This window comes from Hypanus sabinus, chromosome 8 (genome assembly GCF_030144855.1).
Source record: "Hypanus sabinus isolate sHypSab1 chromosome 8, sHypSab1.hap1, whole genome shotgun sequence".
NCBI classification, from domain to species: Eukaryota; Metazoa; Chordata; class Chondrichthyes; order Myliobatiformes; family Dasyatidae; genus Hypanus; species Hypanus sabinus.
Genome location: NC_082713.1, coordinates 51,717,610 through 51,736,420, shown reverse-complemented (window position 1 = coordinate 51,736,420; position 18,811 = coordinate 51,717,610). Strand labels below are relative to the sequence as shown.

Sequence of the window (18,811 nt, the reverse complement as noted above, 5' to 3'; positions counted from 1 at the left end):
ATATATAGCTGTAACATTACCTCACGGTTCTTGAACTCACTCCCATGGTTGACGAATGCCAACACACCATAGGCCTTCTTAACAATACTGTCAATCTACACAGCAGCTTTGAGTGTCCTAGGGACAGAGACCCCCAAGATCTCTCTGATCCTCCAGAGTGTCAAGTGTCTTAACATTAATACTATATTCTGTCTTCAAATTTGACCCACCAAAATGAACCACTTCACACTAGTTGGGTTGAAATCCATCTACCACTTCAAAGCCCAGTTCTACATCCTATTGATATCCCACTGTAACTTCTGACAATCCTCCAGACTATCCACAACACCCCCACACTTGGTGTCATCAGCAAATTTACTAACCCATCCCTCCACTTCCTCATCCAGGTCATTTATAAAAATCACTAAGAGGAAGGATCCCAGAACAGATCTCTGTGGAACATCACTGGTCACCGACCTCCATACAGAATATGAACCATCTACAACCACCCTTTGCCATCTGTGGGCAAGCCAGGTCTGGATCCACAAAGCAAGATCTCCTTGGATCCCATGCCTCTTTATTTCTGAATGAGCCTTACATGGGGAACCTTATCAAATCCATATTCACTACATCCACTGCTCTGCCTTCATCAATGTGTTTTGTTGCATCCTTGAAGAATTTAATCAGGCTCGAAAGGCACGACCTGCCCTTGGCAAAGCCATGTTGACTATCCCTAATCAGACTATGTCTCTCCAAATGCTCATATATCCTGCCTTTCAGGATCTTCTCCAACAACTTGCCCACCACTGAAGTAAGACTCACTGGTCTATAATTTCCTGTTATCTCTACTCCCTTTCTTGAACAAGGGAACAACATTTACAACCCTCCAATCCTCCGGTACTTCTCCTGTCCCTATTGATGATGGAGAGATCGCTTTTCAAAAGGTCCAACACATCCACTTTCCTAATATCTATATGCTCAAGCATTTCAGTCTGCAGTAAATCATCCCCATGATTGCCAAGGTCCTTTTCCCTGGTGAATACTGAAGCAAAGTATTCATTAAGTACCTCTGCTGACTCCTCTAAATCTAAGTGCATGTTTCCACTATTGCACCGATTGGTCCTATTCTCACATGGCTCATCCTCTTGCTCTTCACATGCATGTAGAATGCCTTGGGGTTTTCCTTAATCCTGTCCACCAAGGCCTTCTCACGGCCCTTCTAGCTCTCCTAATTTCATTCATATGGTCCTTCCTGGCAACCGTGTAATTTTCTAGAACTCTATCAGTACCTAGTTTCTTGAACCTTTCATAAGGGTTTGTGTTCTTCTTAATTAGATTTTCTACATCCTTTGTACACCATGGTTCTTTTCCCCTACCATCCTTTCCCTGCCTCAATGGAACATACTTATGAAAAATGCCATGCAAATATTCCCTGAATATTTGCCACATTTCTGCTGTGCATTTTCCTGAGAACATCTGCTCCCAAGTTCCTGCCTAATAGCATCATATTTTCCCCTACCCCAACTAAATGTTTTCCCAAATTGTCTGTTCCTATCCTTCTCCAGCATTATGGTAAAGGAGATAGAGTTGTGACCACTACCTCGAAAATGCTCTCCCACTGAGAGATCTGACTCCTGAACAGGTTCCCTTCCCAATACCAGATCATGTCAGCCTCTCCTCCAGTTGGCTTATCTACATATTGTGACAGGAAACCTTCCTGAACACACCTAACAAACTATACTCCATCCAAACCCCTTGATCTAAGGAGATGTCAGTCAATACTGGGAAAGTTAAAATCTCCCATCATAACAACCCTACTGTTATTGCACCATTCCAGAATCTGCCTCCCTATCTGCTCCTCAATGGCCCTATTACAATTGGTGGTGGGGGGGGGGGTCTATAAAAATCACCCAGTAAAGTTATTGCCTCCTTCCTGTTTCTGACTTCCACCCACACTGACTCAGTAGATAATCCCTCCATGATCTTTCCTTTTGTGCAGCCGTGATACTATCACTGACTAGCAATGCCTCTTTTTCCTCCCTCCCTGTCCTTTTTGAAACATTTAAAGCCTGCACACTCAAAAGCCATTCCTGCCCCTGAGGTATCCAAGTCTCTGTAATGGTCACATCATAGTTCCACGTATTGATCCACACTCTAAGTTCATATGTCTTGTTTATGATACTCCTTGTATTAAGATAGAAACATAGAAAATAGGTGCAGGAGTAGGCCATTCAGCCCTTCAAGCCTGTACAGCCATTCAGTATGATCATGGCTGATCATCCAACTCAAAACCCTGTACCTGCTTTCTCTCCATACCCCCTGATCCCTTTAGCCACAAGAGCCATATCTAACTCCCTCTTAAATATAGCCAATGAACTGGCCTCAACTGTTTCCTGTGGCAGAGAATTCCACAGATTCACCACTCTCTGTGTGAAGAAGTTTTTCCTCATCTCAGTCCTAAAAGGCTTCCCCTTTATCCTTAAACTGTGACCCCTCGTTCTGGACTTCCCCAACATGGGAACAATCTTCCTGCATCTAGCCTGTCCAATCCCTTTAGAATTTTATACGTTTCAATAAGAACGCCCCTCAATCTTCTAAATTCCACCAAGTATAAGCCTAGACGATCCAATCTTTCTTCATATGAAAGTCCTGCCACCCCAGGAATCAATCTGGTGAGCCTTCTTTGTACTCCCTCTATGGCAAGAATGTCTTTCCTCAGATTAGGAGACCAAAACTGCACACAATACTCCAGCTGTGGTCTCACCAAGGCCTTGTACAACTGCAGTAGAACCTCTCTGCTTCTGTACTCGAATCCTCCTGCTATGAATGCCAACATGCCATTCGCCTTTTTCACCGCCTGCTGTACCTGCGTGCCCACCTTCAATGACTGGTGTACAATGACACCCAGGTCTCATTGCACCTCCCCTTTTCCTATTCGGCCACCATTCAGATAATAATCTGTTTTCCTGTTCTTGCCAACCAAAGTGGATAACTTCACATCTATCCACATTAAATTGCATCTGCTATGAATTTGCCCACTCACCTAACCTATCCAAGTCACCCTTCATCCTCTTAGCATTCTCCTCACAGCTAACACTGCCGCCCAGCTTCGTGTCATTTGCAAACTTGGAGATGCTGCACCGTGAAACTGTGTGAAACTGAATCTCAAGTGACGAGATCAAAAAGCACAAGAGGGCTGATTCGCCCACTGCCCACATACTCCAAACATAACCCTAGCCCTAATGCGACGATCTGAGGATGCATTACTGATGATGTTTCCCAGTGCACACCCGGTTTGTTGAACCAAGTGGTGTCGGACCACTATAATGAAAGGCATGGGCCAGATTAACCTGGCTTCACCACATGAGCCTATCCGCCATGGCACCTCATACTTCACCACTCAAAACTCCGCAGCCTTACCTCTTCCAGCCACACATATACATCCACCAGCCCAATACTCAAACCTGATCCTAAAGTCCAAAAGGGCACACACCCCCATCAACCCCAGGCATGTCCCGATTAACCCTGGCTTCAACCCCACAAGCCCTAAGCACACCCCGATTAACCCTTGCCAAACCCCCACAAATCCGATGTCCTATGTCAGGAGGGGCAAGATTCAACAAAGGCAAGTGCTGGACCTGGTTGATGAAGGCATGGGCCAGATCAAAGTGGCAGGGTCGCGTGAAACTTAATCTCAAGTGACGAGATCAAAAAGCACAAGAGGGCTGATTCGCCCACGGCCCGCATACTCTAATGATTAAAATAGACGCATCTCAAACCATCAGGCTGAGTGCATCTTTGCTCTAACATCTGCCTGTCCTTATTCACAAACTCCCTACAAGCTGTCGCTACTTGTGCACCAACTGCTCCATCCTCTGACACTTCACTTCAGTTCTCACTTGCCTGCATATCTAGCTTAAACCCTCCCCAAAGGCATTAGCAAATTTCCCCACCAGGATATTGACGCCCCCCGCCCCCCAGATTTAAGTGCAACCCGTCATTTTTGTACAGGTTATATCTGCCCCAGAAGATGTCCCAGTGATCCAGAAATTTGAATTCCTGCCCCCTGCTCCAATTCTTCAGCCACACATTTATCCACTACCTCATTCTATTCCTATACTCACTGTCACATGTCATGTAAAAACTTCATCACGTCAGACCACTCTCTTAAACTGAAACTCCAACTCAATGTCGGTGGTTTTGAATTATGTACATTTCTCCTGATTACATGATCCTACAATATAGTTTTGCATCTCAAAGAACTGATCTATTAATGATAGGTTCATGTACTCAAGGAAGTTAGCTTTACAGTATTAGTTGTGAACAGTGAACATTAAGTGAGAACTGTGTCTCCAAGATGACTTTAGTATTTGAGGAAATATCACATTTGTGTGAGTTCACCCAAGTGGTAGAGAAGGGATGTAAATGTCGAGAGCATTTCAGGCTTATTAGGATAAGGTAAGGAACATCAAGAAGCAATGGAAGAAACACAAGCTGAACTAAAATCCATTCCTCTGGCTTCAGTTTCAGCGGCAGATGCCTTGTTTGTCTGCATCATTGGTGTGATATTTTTATTTTATGGGGATTGTACCAGTGATTTGGAAATTCTTTTCCTTGTGCTTCATGCATATTATGTTTTAGAAATGGTTTGTAATTTTGAAATGCTTTATAAGATAGAAATCCTTTTGGGTTTTAAGTGTGTTTTGAGAATGTTGTTTGGATTTAAACACGTATCACTGAAAATAAATGAAATGTTTTTAAATCTACTTTGTTAGCAGGAAGTATCTTCTCAGTAGGGACAGGGAACGCACCACTTGAATAATGGATATTGGCAGCTAAACTTGCCATGGAGAATAAACAGGGAAGTGAATTTGTCTTTGAAAATGGGGTAGTTACAGTATAGTCTCAGTTCAGTGAAAGTACTCATGGCTATTTATATCCAATAGGGCTTAAGGTCTTCATCTGAGTTTACAACTTCCCAGTTAGCAAACCAAATGCCATCAAAGTTGGCTTCCTACCAGAAGTATTATTTTAGAAAGAATTACTATTTAGCAGTAGTCCAACTCAGAGAGCTCTTCACAAGTGCTATGGCACCCCACTTAGAATTATATAATGATTGACATCCTGGTTTCCAGTTGTAGCACAGACGATGCTGGTCTATATTACAAATATGTTAATATCAGAAATATGGGATAATACCTTGACTGCTCCTCACATTGAACAAAATCAATATTTTATTCTTCAGATCAGAGACTGGAATGTTGAAGGGATAGAAGATAGGGTTGGATGCAAATTAGACAGACCAAACCCTGCAGTATGACCTGCAGGACTCAAACCATCACAATTTATATCAGATCCCAACAATGGAGCAATAATTCATTCCCGGAGACAACAAATTGGCCTCTTTTTTAGAGAGAAACCAAGTACTAGAGTGGGGATCACATGATTATGTGATAGAACCTGGTGACCCATTTCTTAATCCTGACACATGGGGGAAATCACATGACATAGCACACACCAGTAAACCCTAGAGGTACTAAATGAAGCTTGGAGAACGGATGCTTGGAAACATGCACTAGAATTACTAAAAAAGATTGATTATACTCAGTAAAAGAAGATTACAAGGATTGGTCCCTGTACAGGGAGGTGCAGTAGGTTCCCAATACAAACTTCCCATCATGCTTTTGGACATTTTACTACTCGAGTTTGCAGGTAGTATGTGCTTTATCTCCAGCTGATGCTGAAGGAATTCTTAAGTGGCTACCTCAGAATGCCGAGAAATTACAGGCCAGTCATACTCCTCAACAATTCCAATTGGTATGATTGCCACAAGAGTGTGGAAATCCATATTAGATATACGCGTGGATTTATAAACAAATTAATGGTGGAGACGTTCACAGAGGATTTAGTGTTATACTGAATAAAATAATTGAAAGCAGGCCATAATAACAGTTTATAAGATCAGAGAACAAATGGCAAGGGCAGACTGGGACCCAGTTCATTCTATAGCGTTACCCTTTTATCCTAGTGAAAGCCTTTGCACCATGTGTGGAATAGCCCTTAAACAACACCCAATAAATGAATGATTTCAGGTTGTTGAAGAGATCTTCCCCCCACCCCCCAAGGTTGTAACAGGATTACCGCTCGTTCCCACACAAGGGCAATGAGGTACCAATATAGGGTCATTCCCTTTTCCCCTTGAAAGGAATATTGGGTCAGTAACAAAGAATTATCCTTATTCCTCAGGTCGATCACATTCACAACATTGTCCTACACCAGACCCTCAGAAGGAAAGACGTAATCAACAAACCAAACAAGTTTTCTGGAGGCTGCCTGCCTTGGCAAGAGATATTACTCACAACCTAGGTGGCTGGACACGAGGTACAGGACATGACCTTTAGCTTCATCCTTCCTTTGCTGAAGGAAGTCTTAGACTAAGATACTCCATCTGAACAGACGAAACATTCAGAGGCCCCATCCATATTACGGAGAAGAGTATGAAACTAAGCACACACCACGAGACCCATCTCATCCTTTACCCTCTATAAATTCAGGGACAGAATGTCTACTCCCTCCCCTGCAGCTCAGAGAAAACAAAATGCAAAGAAGTGGAATGCTAACATTAATGTAATAAAAACTGCACAGAAGAATTTCAAGAACAAATCTACTCAGAATGTTCCATCTGACAAATAGGATACAATCATTCTTAGTCTCGCCTTTCCATATGCCAAAGCTCATATTTTTGGCAAAATGCCGTTTTGATTGAGTAAGAATCATGACAACAAATGCTGCACGGATTGACTCACAATGAGGTATAAACCTTACACAGATTTTTCAAATAGCTTCTGGTCACATCCACTTCTTGAAAGTCACAGGGGCTGTGCAGTTAATATTAAAAGATCTCAACTTTTTTCTAGGTATGACAACTACCAATTAGGGATGTGGTTTAACCCCTGAATTTAAACAAAAAGTCACTTGAGTATGATATCCAAAGACCCTAAAAGGCCTTACAATCAACTCTAGACATATTGAATTATGCTAAGAGCTTTCATTTCTGATTAAGCCCAATTGTTAAAACCATTAAAACCAAAGCGCTCGGCAGAGATGGTGCTTGGTGTCGGAGGGCTGGTCGGAGGCTCGAAGTTTTCGGACGGAGTCAGAGTTAGCTGTGGTCAGGTGCTTCCAGAGGCTGCTTCGGGAAGTTTTGCCACATTGGAGGTTCATGGCAGGAAGAGTTTTTCTTCCTTCTGCTGTCTGCGTGAAATGATGGGCTATCGGGGACTTTGAGACTTTTTTTTCTGTGCCCATGGTCTGCTCTTATCAAATTATGGTATTGCTTTGCACTGTTGTAACTGTATGTTATAATTATGTGTTTTTTGTCAGTTAGTCTTGGTCTGTCTTGTGTTTCTGTGATATCATACTGGAGGAACATTGTATCATTTTTTAATGCATGCATTACGAAATGACAATAAACGAGGACTGAGTGTCCTCATAATCTAATCTAATCTAAATAATCTAATCTAATCTAATCATTATACAACAGATGTACACAGTAAAAATACATATAGCTAGAGTGTCTAGGTGTTCTACACGGTACTGTATAATGAAGTAGCTTGGGATCACCAACATTTCTTACTCTGAATTTATGTGCTTCTGTTAAGCAGTCTGTGTCTTACACATGCGCTTAACCGTAAAAATTATAATGAAAATATAATGAAAATAATGAAAATATAATATATGCAGAGTAACAAAAGCAGCACAGCAGCATCAGGAGAGAATACCTGAATCAACTGCCGAACATCAGACAATGGCAGACTTTCAGTCACCACCTACAATGCTGTGTTTTGATTAAAAGGTTGTAGTATATTGCATTTGTATTTTACATTTTTCTACATTTTATGCAAGGTATAAAATCAATCTGCCTTGAAGACTTGTTCTGGCACTAGACTTTTGTGATCAGCAAATGCTTTAAAAATTTAATGCCGTGCTTTTCCTTAAATTTCTTTAACCAGCCTTATGAATATTCACAACTACCTTCAATTTTTAGTTTATTGTGTTAGATCCTTGCTTATTTCATGATCAGCATACCATTAAATGACATATGTTCACTCCGACACAGACGATACACAGTCCAGATCTTCACTTTTTTGTTTTATGCAGTGCTTTCTTATTTTTCATTAACTTCTGTTCATTACATATGTGAGGTCACTGCTGAGAACTGGCTGTGATGCACAGAGATCTGCGCATTGCCTGGAACCACCTAAGCACCTGTGGAATTTTCCATTTGTAACAACATGTCAGAGTTTTAAAAAAATTTGGATTACAGAGGTTTTCGGATAAAGGCGTACTCCATCTGTATCAACATATTACATATGAAAATATATGTCTTTTTTACCAATATATCTGATGCAATACTTAAATAAATACAAATTCTAGAGGTAGACCCCTACATATACTTTACCCAGATGCACTTCAGAGTTTGAAATGCACTCAGAAGTTAAGTGCTCAGGCCAATCCTATTGTTGACAAGAATGATAACTAGACAGGAAATTATGGTGATTCATACATACTGTAACTGTTACTTTACTCAATGGTCTGAGGTTACATTGTTGTCCATTTTGGATGCAGCTTTTGGTAAATAATTAACATTAAGAAAACTAATTACACTATTTTGTTAGCTAAACCAGTTAGTTTATTGCAGATTGGCATACAAAACTCATGTTTTGTGGAGACATTTTTAAATTAAACCTTTTGCAGAATATCTGAAGCTCTCTTACAACATTCTCATGCTGTGAGTGGATGACTGAAACAAGTAGAAAGCAAGACAAATGTTCTATACAAATGTGAAATTTAAAGCATTTACAAAACAATTTATTTTAAATAAATTGAAATCCTTGGTAAAGATGCGTAAGGAGATGGTTGGACTAGATTAATCTTATACAGGGATTTTGGCAGGTCACAGAAATTTATTTTGTTTCAGTCATTTTGAACTTAAAGAACACAATTAGAAATTTTGACTCCTACAATTGTTTTTGCCTACCCCATACATTCTTCTGCTGCCTTCTCTTCTATTACTCAAATAAGGTGTCCATACTGTTCTAAAACTTGGTTCAAGTTACCAACCGAGTTCCAATGTCCAATTAGTCAGCAGCCAGAAGTCATAGTACATATTGGTACCAACGAAATAGGTAGAAAGAGGGAGGAGATTCTGAAAAGAGAATACAGGGAGTTAGGAAGGAAGCTGAAGGAATCTCAAGGGTAGTAATTTTGGGATTACTGCCAGTGCCACACGACAGTGATGATTGGAATAGAATGAGGTGGCAGATAAATGTGTGGTTGAAGAATTGGAGCATGGGTACAGGGATTCATGTTTCTGGAATATCTTGGACCTCTTCTAGGGCAGGCGTGACCTGTACAAAAGGGACAGGTTGCATTTGAATCCGAAGGAGACCAATATTCTTGCAGGCAGGTTTACTGGAGCTGTGAGGAATGGTTTAAAATAATATGGCAAGGGGATGGGAATCAGTATGATAGAGCTGAAAATTAGCCAGCAGGTTTACAAGGAGATGATGAATGTAGCATGAATGTAAGGAAGGACAGGCCAATGACTGGGTACAAAAGCAGACAGAGCAAAGAGTTAAGTTGTACAAAAAGGCGAAGAATGCAGGACTGAAGGTGCTGTATTTAAATGTGCATAGCATTCGGAATAAGGTGGATGAACTTGTGGCACAATTACAGATTGGTGAGTATGACGTGGGCATCACTGAGTCATGGCTGAAAGAAGGCCATTGTTGGGAGCTTAACATCAAAGTATATACTTTGTATGAAAGGACAGGAAGGGAAGACATAGATGGGGGTGTGGCTCTGTTGGTAAGAGATGGAATTACGTCTTTAGAAAGAGGTAACACAGGGTCAGAGAATGTCAAAACTTTGTTGATGGAGTTGAGAAACTGCAATGATTAGAAAACATTATGGGAATCATATATAGACCTCCAAATAGTAGCCAAGATGTAGGGTTGAGATTGCAAAGGGAGCTGGAAAAGGCATGTAGTAAGGGTAATGTCCCAATTGTAATCGTCAACTAAAATATGCAAGGGGATTTGGAAAATCAGGTTGGTGTTAGATCGCAAGAGAGGGAATTTGTTGAATGTCTACTAGATGACTTTTTAGAGCAACTTGTGCTTGAGCCTACACAGGGAAAAGCTATCTTAGATTGGATACTGTGTAATAACCCAGATCTTATGAGGGAATTTAATGTAAAGAAACCCTTAGGAGGCAGTGATCATAATATAATTGAATTCATACTGCAGTTTGAGAGAGAGAAGCATAACTCACATGTGTCAGTATCACAATGGAAAAAGGGGAATTACAGAGGCATTAGAGAGGAACTTTCCCAGGTGGATTGGAGGAGGATACTGGTGGGGATGAAAGCAGAGCAGAGATAGCTGAAGTTTCTGGGAAGAGTTCACAAGGTGCAGGATAGATATGTCCCACAGAAGTTCTCAAATGGCAGGGGTAGGTAACTGTAGACAAAAGAAGTTAATGACTGCATAAAAACCAAGGAAAGGGCATATAAAGTAGCAAAAGTGAGTAGGAAGTTGGATGATTGGGAAGCTTTTAAAATCCAACAAAAGGCAACTAAAAATGCTATAAGAAGGGAAAAAATGAAATATGAGAGCAAACTAGCCAGGATGCTAGAAGTATTCTCATCTATATAACGAGTAAGAGGGAGGTGAGACCACTGGAAAATGATGCCGGTGAGGTAGTAATGGGGGACAAAGAAATGGCAGATGAAGTTAACATGCACTTTGGATCTGTCTTCACTGTGGCAGAGGTCCGTGAGTGTAAGGGAGCAGCAGTAAGTACCATTTCTATTACAAAGGAAAAAGTGCAGGGCAAACTCAAAGATCTTAAGATGTATAAGTCACCTGGACCAGATGAACTACATCCCAGAGTCCTGAGAGAGGTTGCTGAAGAGATATAATGGATGCATTGCTCATGATCTTTCAAGAATCAATTGATTCTGGCATGGTCCTGGAGAACTGGATGACTGCAAATCTTTAAGAAGGAAGGAAGGCCAGTTAGCCTACTATGGATGAGGTTTTCAAATACTTGGATACTAATGATAAAATAAGTCAAAGTCAGCATAGCTTCTATAAAGGGAAATCTTACCTGACAAATCTGATAGAGCTCTTTGTGGAAGTAACAAGCAGGGTGGACAAAGGAGAGGCAGTGGATGCCATTTACTTGGATTTTTAGAAGCATTTGATAAGGTGCCACACATGAGGCTGCTTAACAAGATAAAATCCTATGGCGTTACAAGAAAGATACTGGCATGGATAGAGGAATGGCTGACAAGTAGGAGGCATCAAATGGGAATAAAAAGGGCCTTCTCTGCTAGGCTGCTAGTGACTAGTGGTGTTCCTCAGGGGTCAGCATTTGGAATGCTACTTTTAATTGTTGGTCAATGATTTGGAGAATGGAATTGATGGCTTTGTGGCAAAGTTTGCAGATGATACGAAGATAGGTGGAGGAGTAGGTAGTGCTAAGGAAGCAATGTGATTGCAGCAGGACTTAACAAATTGGAAGAATGGGCAAAAATGAGGCATATAGAATACAGTGTTTGGAAATGTACGTTAATATATTTTGGTAAAATGGTGAGAAGGTTTAAACATCAGAGGTGCAGAGGAGCTTGGGAATCCTTGTGCAAGACTCCCAGAAGATTAATTTACAGGCTGAGTCTGTGGTAAAGAACATAAATGCAATGTTGCCATTTATTGCAAGGGGAACAGAATGTAAAAGCAAGGAGACAATACTGAGGCTCTACAAGACACCAGTCAGGAGTACTGTCAACAGTTTTGTGCCCTTTATCTCAGAAAGGAAGTGTTGTCATTGGAGAGAGTCCAGAGGAGGTTATTCTGGGAATGAAGGGGTTAACATATGAGCAGCATTTGGCAGCTTTGAGCCTGTACTCACCGGAATTTAGAACGATACGGGGGTGGGGGATCTCATTGAAACCCTACCGAATGTTGAAAGGACTAGATAATGTGGATGTGGAGAGGATTGTTTCCTGTGGTGGGGTTATCCAGAACTAGAGGGCACTGCCTCAAAAATTGAGGGGCGACCTTTTAGAGGAGGTGAGGAGGTATTTTTTTTAGCCAGAGGGTAGTGAATCTGTGGAATGCTCTGTCACAGACTGTGGTGGAGGCCAAGTCCGTGGATATACTGAAGCAGGTAGTTGATTGGCGAGAAGGCAGGTATATGGGGTTGAGTGGGATCAGGGATTAGACATAGTGGCGCAGATTCGATGAGCCGAATGGCCTAATTCTGCTCCTGTCCCTTGTGCTCTAATGAAGTCTACACTGTGGGTCCCTTCGTCGTTCTCTGCCTTCCTGTCTGGGAGAAAACCCAACAGCAAGCTGAGTTCTTTACTCCAACCCCAATCAGTACAACTAACTCCCTTGACTGCGCCATCGGCTGCCCTCACCTGTAGCCTTTAATAGCATTCATCCTGAAAAGCAATCAGAGCCTGATTGACACCTGAACCGTGCAAGGAAGAGTGTGGGCGTGTATAGCATGACGTCATTTCCTTGACAATGCAGGGGGTGGGAGCTAAACGGAGGCTCTCCGGTCTTCGTTCTCCCCCGCGTAGAGAACCGTGAGTCGTGTCGAAATATGGCAGCATCTTCAGCGCGGCGGCTGCAGACCAAACCTGTCATCACCTGCTTCAAAACATTTCTTATCGTCTTCAGTTTTATTTTCTGGGTGAGTGCGGGCACGGAGTTCCCCTATTTGAAAGGGGAGTCCCCGGGCAGAAAGCAGCCTCGCCGGGGGGGCTCCAAACTGGAGCATTCGCTACACAAAGAGACGATGATAAATCAGCCTCAGAGACTGTGATTACAAATAACTTTTTCCGCAAGAATTTGCCTACAAAGCCCTTGTTATAATTTGGCCTAACCTGTAATTCCTCTACATTTTTAAAATAATTACCCAACCCCTGCTGGTTTAAACAGCAGTCCCAGTATTTGATAAGTGTACTTAAAGTTATCAACTATCTAACGACCTTGAGCTGGAAGTGTCTGCTCTTTAAACCTGGGTAATTGTTTTTAAAATGTTGAGGTAAGTAGTGTATCAACGAGGAATTTTATTTAGAGCTCATTTTATATCTGCTCGATTTTGTCTCCTAGTTTCTTACGCGCTCGCCGCCGCCGCTGCTCTGAGCCCCAACTTTGGTGGCTCCTTTTGTTTAGTCATCTTGTTCCGACTATGTAAGAGCTGCTTTTGTTTGTGTTTTATATGTTGCTACCGGGTGGTTTTGAATTCGAGGGACGAGGAAATGCATTGATTTACTCATTTCCTATCGCTCTTCGAGAGTTAACTGCTAGAGTTCAATCTTTATAATCGTGCAGCCAGAGTCCAAAGGGCCCCAACAATTTCGTCTCCATGTAGAACCAGGAAACGCAGTCGTCTTTCAAGATATAGCATTGCGTTCGGATTGCAGTCTAAGCTTCATAAGTATTCAACCCTATATGTTTCAGTCGGACTTTGATTTTATTTTTCGCTTGTATGTACCTGGTTTTCTAAAACTTTAAAATGCCAAGTTGTGTGTTGTAGTCAGTCAAAATGAGCTGCTTGAAGACACATAATCTGCCCCTTTTCACAAAAAGAAACTTTTAAATGGGCTTTCTTTAGTAACCTCTAATTTGAATATAATGAGTGCTTTGTTGAAGTTATTTGCCTCTATTTCCATATAGGATAGATTTGAAAGTTTTTGTGTTGTGTTCTTTTGATGCTGTTTAATACCGAATGATCTTTGCTCCTTAAAACAAATGCATATTTAGGCATTGAAATATGTAGCAAAGGTTTTATATACAAATTTCAAAGTAAATCAATTATCAAAAGTACATACGTCACCATATACTACCCTGAGATACATTTTCCTGCAAGCTATTGAACTTTGTGCTATTGTACCTGAACCTTGTTCCCTTTACAGATCTTTGAATGACTATGAAGCTACATACAAGTCATAAGCAAGTGACCTTTGTCTAAATACTTTAAAAACATAAAATTGTTACAGCTGTTTCACCCTTCTGGTTATTTCAATCTCACTAATACTCTGGCTGTTTCTCTGTAAATATTTCTTCGTCTATATATCCAGTTCCCTCCTGAAAACCACATTCATCACATCTGCATGTAATGAACTCCAGCTTTACATGTGTACAAGTTTTTCCTCTAGTCATTCTTGATTCTCTCATCTTTTATTTTATGCTTCTAGTTTTTCGGCTCCTGTCATCGAAGCCCTCTGGTAGCCACTGTATTATGATTTTATATGCTTCTACCAAATCTCTCTCAAGTTTCAAAGAAAATGGTGCAAGTTTGTATATTTCTTTGTAACTAGTCCATCATCCCAGGAGCCATTATTGTACTTTTTCCCTCTCTGGACCCTAATGACCTTGCATTTGTTGAAAAATTGACATTTTGTTTTCTCTTTTCATTCTTCCTACCAAAATGAATGCATTAATTTCTCCACATTAAACCACATGCCATTCCATCAGCAAATTGATGTCCTGTTGTAATTTAGCAGTATCCTCCTTGTCAGTTGCAGTCTTGACATCTTGTCATTTTCATGTTTTGAAAATTGAGGCTTGAACGTTCAAATCAAGGTGATTTTTTTATTTTTTAAAACGTATTTAAAAAGAATAACGACTCCAATGCCAGTCCTTGGGCAGCATCAGTTGTCATTTTCCCATCTGAATAACAACTATTCACACCAGCCCTCTGCTACCTGTTGCATTGCCATTATATCCTTGCTATTATAGAACATAAGAGTAGAGCACTAGATCAGGGCCTTTAGCTAATGATGTCTGCGCTGAACATGATGCTAGAATAAACTAATCCCTTCTGCCTGTACATTATCCATATCCTTACATTTCCTGCATGTTCATATGCCTTTATAAAGGTCTTCTAAATACTAGTCTAATTTCTGATTCCATTGCCACAACTGGCAGTATGTTCCAGACAACTACCTTTCCCTCTCTTATCTTAAAGTTATGTCCTCCAGTATTCAACATTTCTACCCGGGGGGGGGGAAAAAAAAGATAAAAGCTCTGAGTTTTATAAACTTTTAAGGTCTCCCCTTGGCCTTGCCTCGAGAGAAAATAATCCAAGTTTGTCCAATTTCAAGGTTAGTACACCCTAATCTGGCCAGCATCCTGGTAAGGATCTTCTGCACCCTCTCTAAAGTTTCCATATCCTAATTTGGTGACAAGTACTCCATACAATATTAAATATGTGGGTGTGGTCTAATCAGTGTTTTATGCAACTGCAGCATAAAGATCAATGTCACTTTCATGCCATGTGCTTCAACTTTGTGTGTTATATGCTGTTTTATCAGAAACCTCTGAAAGTCTGTACATTACATTGTATGCATTACTGTCATCAACTTTAAACGACTCCCTCAATCAAAAACATTTCCATAAAATGACTTGGCATGGAGTAATGAAATGAACATATTTGGCTAATAAGTACGTGACATGTAGAAACCAGTTGTGTTGTATCTGGATTTTTGGAAGACTTTTGGTCATGCCCAAAGGATATTGGCAGCAAGAGCATGTTGAGTATTGTCCTAATGTGGATGAGGGATTTTCAGATAGAAAGCAAACTGGGAAGAAACTGATTTTTGTTAAGTTGGCTGGCTTGAACCAGTGGAGACTGGTGCTTTGAGCCCAAGACTTAGGTTTTATTATTACTGTCTTAAGTGATGTGAAATATATTTTGCAGCAGCAGAGTAGTGCAAAGACATAGAATTACTATAATTTACAAGATAAATAGTGCAAAAAAATAAGGTAGCTTTCATGGACCATTCAGAAATCTGACTGAAGGGGTGAAGCTGATTCGGAATCATTGAGTGTAGGTCTTCTTGTATCTCTTCCCTAATAGCAGTAACAAGAAGAGGACAAGTTCCAGATGGTGAGGATCCTTAACGATGAATGCTGCTGCTCTGAAGCATTGCCTCTTGAAGATGTACTCAGTGGTGGAGAGGTTATGCCAGCTTAGACTGCGACCCTCTGCAGCATCTTGTGATCTTGTCATTCAGACTCTGGTGTAGCCAGTCTGAATGTTCTCAATGTACATCTATAATAAATTGCTAGAGTCTTTGACATACTTTATCTCTCAAACTCATGATGAAGTAGAGTCATTGACATGTCTATGATTGCAGCAATCTTTTGGGTTCAGGACAGATCCTGTATGTTCCAAAGCTATATAGATTTGACTAAGTTTGCTCATAATATAAAGGTGTGCGTGATTGTGAATAAGAAGGTAAATGCTTCAGGAGGATCTGAACAAGAATTTGGCAGACGCAGTAGGTGGAAAATGTGGTTATCTACTTTGGTCCACAGGGCACCTTTTTAATGGTGAGAAACCAGGTTCAAAGGGATCCAAGTATTTTTGTACACACTGAAAGCCAAAAAGCAGGCAAGGGAAGTAAATGGGATGACAAATATTATGTTGGCCTTCATTACTTGAGAATATGAACACAAGACTAAATGTTCATTTTCAGTTTTATAGGACCTCATTGAGGTGTGTGCAGTTTTAACCACCATGCATACCTTAAAAATATGTATACAGTTGTAATGGAGAGATTACAGTGAACGTTCACTAAATAGTCTGGGTGCTGACAGATTTGCATTCCAAGTGAATAGACTGGACTTGTATTCCAGTTTAGAAGAATAAGATCTCATTTAAATTTGCAAAACTCTCAGGTCTTAACAGGTTAAATATTGGGAGGATATTTCTCCAGGATTAGAAGTCTATAACCAGGAATCACAATCTCAGAATAAGATGGGCTGTTGAGGACTGAAAAGAAGTTCCTTCTCATTATGTAAATAGGGGTTAAACTTTGGAATTCTCTATCCTGGAGGGTTGTAGAGACTCAGTGACTCTGTATATTAATGAGATTGATAGATTTCTGGATTTGGGGATAGTGCTAGAAAGTGGCATTTTGGGAAGAGATACACCATGGTTTAGATGACTAGATCAGACTTGAGAGGTCTGTTTCTGCCACTTTGTTCTTGTAACCTTTTTGTCATTGTTTCTTTTTACCCCATCCTGCAACCACTGTAATATTTGAATTTCTTATATCCTTCACATAAATGAGTAAAGATCTTTACGTTATGTCTCCATCTAAATGTGCAATTGTAGTAATTTATAATAAATAGAACAGTCAATGTAACGTAGAGTACACTCAAATCAGTGTGAGTTTGTCAGTCTGAAGGCCTGGTGGAAGAAGCTGTCCCAGAGCCTGTTGGTCCTGGCTTTTTTGCTGTGATACCTCTTCCCAGGTGGTAACTGGAATAGGTTGTGATTGGGATGGCTTGGGTCCCCAATGATCCTATGGGCCTCTTTTACACACCTGTCCTTGTAAATGTCCTGAATCATGGGAAGTTCACAAGTACAGATGCATTGATAACATTAATCTGGACTGGTGACCGATATTAGTTGGGTTCCTTATTAGTGCAAGATGAAATTTATATAAAAGATGCTAATTTATCCCTCTGCCTAGTTAGTCATGGTTTTGGATTCTTGTTACTGTCTCTTGTATTCCCTAATCCACTGGTAGTATAATTTCACACAACAATGGTGCATAGTCAGGAAGGAATTCCTTAATGATATTGGAAACCACATATAGTCTCAAAGTGTTACAACAAATATGGCCCTCCATTTAGAGAATTAGTACTTCTGTGTTGAATGGCACCCATTAGAAAGACCATAGAATTGGCTGTTGAAGTTGTCATCTTGGGTTAACAACAGTAAAGTGGAAACGCAGAAACTGGAGTTATTTGGCCACCAGCTTGTTATCCTTGTATGGGATTGGAACTAGATGACAATTATTCCCAATAGATTTCCCAATTGATAAAAAAATAATTCAAGACAAGGTTAAAAAGATTTGGCATAGTATTGAATGACAAATTAAATTTGACTCATTGTTAGAGAGAGATTGAATATTAATGAAGTATTGATGAAAGCTGTGTGGGTTGATGTGCAGGTTCCAATGTATTTGCTTACATAACTACCCTATAGACTCATCAGCAAACATTGAAGACTATGTGATTGGCCCTGGATTTTCTTCAGAAACACCAGCAGTTCCTCACTGAAGATCTTTAGAAAGTCCTGCCAAAGGGTTTCAGCCCAAAATGTCAATAGTGCTTTTCTCCATCTATGCTGCCTGGCCTGCTGAGTTCCTCCAGCATTTTGTGTATGTTGCTTTGGAAAATTGATTTTTTTTTTGTTTTCTTCATTAAAGATCTAAAACTCAAAACATCTCTCCAGATGGAGGCAGAAATCCCTAACATGTATTTTTCATGTGCATACGCAAATTCATTGTACTTGCCTAGACCCCATGTCTCTTAATGCCCTTGCCTAAGAAGTTACTCCATTCCAGCAGTTCTAATTGTACCAACAGGGCAAAATATTCCTTTTGGTTTTGCTGTTTTGCAAGTCAAAGTAATTTATCACATTTTCCCACATTAAGCTAGTTTGTCAGTTATGCCTGCATGCTTGCTATTTCCTCTACTGTTACAACTGCTCAAAGCCCCTCACAGCTTAATGTAATTTTACAAACTTTTAATAAATGATTCTTTCTTTATCTAAGAAAATAATAGATAAAGAAAGCTTAGAGCATTCTGATGAAAATGCATGCAAATACATGAAGTTTTACTTTTAATCCCAATCCATCTTTTGTTCCCCTTTCATTCATTTGGGTTGTCAAAATTGACCTAAATATTTGTTACAATCTCTTGTTTATTGTGTTTCTAATCCAGCCTAAAGATAT

At 40.3% G+C, this 18,811-nt stretch overlaps 1 protein-coding gene across 2 annotated transcripts in view; it reads left to right on the top strand.

Annotated features, from left to right (window-relative positions):
• The first annotated feature begins 12,559 nt into the window (after positions 1 to 12,559).
• Positions 12,560 to 18,811, top strand: part of LOC132398137 (tetraspanin-7-like) — a 59,980-nt gene continuing 53,728 nt past the window's right edge. The window contains exon 1 of one of the 2 annotated variants that reach the window (XM_059977166.1): positions 12,560 to 12,744. In XM_059977166.1, the coding sequence (XP_059833149.1) occupies positions 12,655 to 12,744 (90 nt within the window). In that variant the 5' untranslated portion in view covers positions 12,560 to 12,654. The remainder of the gene's footprint in view (positions 12,745 to 18,811) is intronic. The other variant, XM_059977165.1, reaches the window with a different exon arrangement.